At 31.9% G+C, this 3,832-nt stretch overlaps 1 protein-coding gene across 1 annotated transcript in view; it reads left to right on the top strand.

The window, feature by feature from the left end:
• Window positions 1–3,832, top strand: part of LOC132715103 (protein phosphatase 1 regulatory subunit 14C-like) — a 29,152-nt gene that overhangs the window by 6,041 nt on the left and 19,279 nt on the right. Inside the window, exon 2 of the mRNA XM_060698088.1 lies at window positions 1,790–2,117. Coding sequence (XP_060554071.1) covers window positions 1,790–2,117 — 328 coding nt within the window. The remainder of the gene's footprint in view (window positions 1–1,789; window positions 2,118–3,832) is intronic.

The following is a 3,832-nucleotide window of genomic DNA, read 5'->3' as shown; positions in this document are numbered from 1 at the left end:
AATTATTTTACCACTGATATGACACATTCTCCACGCAGTTATCTCTCCTCCGTTCAAAATGAACTATTACATGGTCATTCAAATAGTTGAAAAATATGTCTCTGGTAATAGTGTTTTGTTTTTGAAATAAATTTATTCACATTAATAAAAGATAAAAAAAATCACACACTGTCTTTATTTTAGAATATCGGACAATTCCCCGCTCATTTGGTTTGTGGAAGCAACCTTACGCAGTGTTCGAGTACCTGTTGGAAGTCATAGATCTACATGTTTGCGCTTCTTTGAACGTCGCCTAAAATTGCTGTTTTTTGTTGTTGTTGTTTTTTTTCTTCTTCTTTCTTTTGGTTAACTTGACGTTAATAACAATTTGCGTTATTATATTAATTTATTTTCTGTCTCACGTGCTTATCTACGTGCTTCTTTTTCCCCCGCGCTCCTTTGAACGCTGTTCAAAATTATTGAAAGTATTTCAAATTTTGCATAATCACTTTTTGGCAAATTCCAGAAATTTTATTTTACAAGACAGAGTATTTATTCTTTATAATACACTTTCCATGACGCAGATGACCACTGAATTTTGTTGGTCAATATTCGTCCAACAAGCATTGAACCATAGAAACCTACCCGTATACTAATATAATTTCGTTTTCCAGAAATATAAGACATGTTTTCACTCAAGGTAGAATATTGATTTAACATCGATCTAAGCGTTTAATAAGTCACAGAATTGATATTATGTTTTAATTAAAATCATTTGAAATTAAATATAAAGTTCAGGGTGGATAATACTTTGATAAAATACGAATACGGGATTGTCAGCCTCTTCACCTCTATCAGTTAAAAAAAAGGAACGGAAAATTGTCCGGATACTTATGTTTTATTAGAATGTATCATTTTTTCTATTGTTTAAATGTTTCTTTTTTTTCCTACCCTGTCCCTATCCTACTCTATCATCCTTATCGAGCATTTTCTGCAGATGCGTTCAATCTCTAGAATTAAACAAATTAAATTGATGTAAAAAAAGGATATAATTAATTAATTAATTAATTAATACGTGAATCCTGGGACAGAAAGATACTAAGTTTCAAGACCAAGTATGTCCCATGTATGTCCAACAAATCAAAGTACACAATGGAAGGTGTCAAAACATAAAGGTGTCAATAACGTTAGATACAGAATAAAAAAGCAGACGTATGTAATATTTGATGATAACACATGTTCACATGTAAGCCAGATACTGATTCGACGCTGACTGTACTATATAACATACTAGTTACAATGTCCTCCTAATTGTGTATCTTCCGATAAAATCAGAATAAATAATTCAGCAGTTTCATAAATACTATACTGTTGCATTGTTCAGATCAAGAAAGTGGTATTATATCACCATATGTCGCTCGGGGTATCATTAATATAAATATATAGCGTCCTGATTCGGATGAAATGAATTTTACATTTAGGTTGCTTCCCTTTAATCGCTATTTTATTTTTACGAAACTAAGAGCAGATAACTCTTGTAACTTTGACAAATTATTTATTTCGTTCATTCATTTTATTAGGGTTCTCCTTATGTATTCACTCTGTAAATAAAAGCAATTACTGCGCGCACCTGCTGTCCTATATTGGAATAAATAGTTCCATTACTAGTTGGCATCAGCATTGTTTGAAAATTTTGCGAAGTTTGTCAATCGGGAACTTACTGGAATTAAAACTCCTTTGTACTTAATTTATTTTGATGTTTTCCCAGAATATATCAATTATTTACAAAGTTTCTGAAATTTGTTGTTAGGGAACCGAGAGAGAACGCTGGGACGCAATCGAAGAAGGTTGGATTTTACAACGTGATGTCTGCGTACAGTGCCACGACAAACTATCCGTCCCAGGTGGAAAGTTATAAGTCTACGAACCCTCAAAGGCAAAATTCAGCTCATTCGGATGAACAGACCTCTCCAAGAAATGTTAGTTTTGGAAATCCGTCTAAAAGAGAAGAGGAGAAGGATAAACGTCAAAAATACTTAACGGCCCGATACGGGCAACATCAAATGATGTTAATACGTAAAAGACTGGCTGTAGAAGACTGGTTGTACGAGAAATTAAGGGATATGTATAATTGTGAGGTATGTTCACTTTAATTAAATTTTTTGTCACGAAGAATAATATATTTATACTTTGTTTTATTATTAAAGCAGCTTGCCTCCAGATTGCTAATTTTTACGGAAAATTTAAAAATGTATTTAATAAGTAAATTAACAGAATATTGTGATAATGTGAAGTGAACAAAGAAAATAATATACAAATTGCAAAACATCACTTGCAATCCACATATATTACCCCAAAAAAGGCAAAATAACCACTGCATTAGTAATGCAGTAGAAGTATATTGTGAAAAATAATGAAAAATCAGTCTTTAATTCCACATAACATGTATAAAATTATTACTTGAATCTTAAATTTTTTTACATTTCTTAAAATCTTAGTACATTTTTCTGAAGTTTAATTTTTAAACATTTTGGCTCATCTGGAGGCATGCAGCTTTAAATATTTGGCACAGCACAGTGGATCAGAAAATGTCAATGAACTCCAACCCTGTCAAATGTAACTTTAAAATGTACTTTATTATAAACATAAAAAGTGGCTTCTTTCTTAGACATAAATTTTACTTTTATACAATTTCCACATAAAAAATACAGTTAACAGTTGACAGGAGTGGAACAATGTATGTAGAGGTCTGACCATTCCCATTTCTGCCAGAGTGCTCCAAGTCATTTTTAATTCAACTTACATTGACTTGACTTAAAACATACATGTACATATAACTACAGCTTACCCCGATTATCTCCCCTTAACACACTTTGAAATTAGGTTGCAGCCAGTTACCATGTAGGTATATCAAAAGTTCTGCCCAGCAGCAATGACTGAACACTAAATACATTTAATTGCAATCTTGGTGCGGTTATCAAAGTTTCAATTTCTTTTTGTTATCTGACAGTTATCTCCCCTTAATGCACTTTGAAAGAAGTTATGTTCACTCAATTTTGGTAAGCGTGATACATAATTTATATTTAGTGTCAGACTGTCAGTATGATTAAATATCATTTTTACAAGTTCCAGTGGTTTCATACTATATACACATTACTAGTACAAAGGCCATAATCCTTGCAAGGGACATAACTCTTTAATAGCATCAATTTGCCAGGTTTTCTGAATCTCATAATGCTCTATAAAATGTGCTTTGGTGTGTTGGTATCTGGTGGTACATTATAAGCATTAAATGAATTATGGTGATTAAATATACCATAGAGCATTATATTGATCAACAAATTGGAAGCTGGAAAGAGGCCATATGGCCCACTTTCACACTTCAACTCTTGGTTTCACATTTATTTAATCACAATAGTGTGAAAAGTTTTATGAGGATGTAATTATGTGAGTAAGATGAGAATCTAGGTTTAATACATGGAGTTAGGTTCATAGTTCTGCGGCATCATAGGATATAAAATTTGTGTTGTCTTAATTGCAGTTTATTTACATTTGTACCCATTCACTAGTAAAAACTGACATTCTTATTTAACTACATGTAATTAGAGCAATACTGTATTTCTCATATTATTCAGACAATTTCTTTCATGAAAGTCAAGCAATCATTCCAAATTAATAACAATTTTTCCCCGAGAAACAATTTTCTCTGAGTTTTACTTCTGGTGTGAAGTTGTTTTCTGACAGTTCTTTATACAGGACATTATTGATTATACTGGTAGCGCAATCAATATCATTGTTTAAGGTCTTATGTTCTGTGAACAAGCTTAGAAACGTTACATGTACATGTCATTTA

Source organism: Ruditapes philippinarum, unplaced genomic scaffold (genome assembly GCF_026571515.1).
Source record: "Ruditapes philippinarum isolate M1 unplaced genomic scaffold, ASM2657151v2 ctg1340_1_1_1_1, whole genome shotgun sequence".
NCBI lineage: Eukaryota > Metazoa > Mollusca > Bivalvia > Venerida > Veneridae > Ruditapes > Ruditapes philippinarum.
Note: the sequence above shows the minus strand (reverse complement) of the source record. Positions and strands in the feature narration are given on the sequence as shown.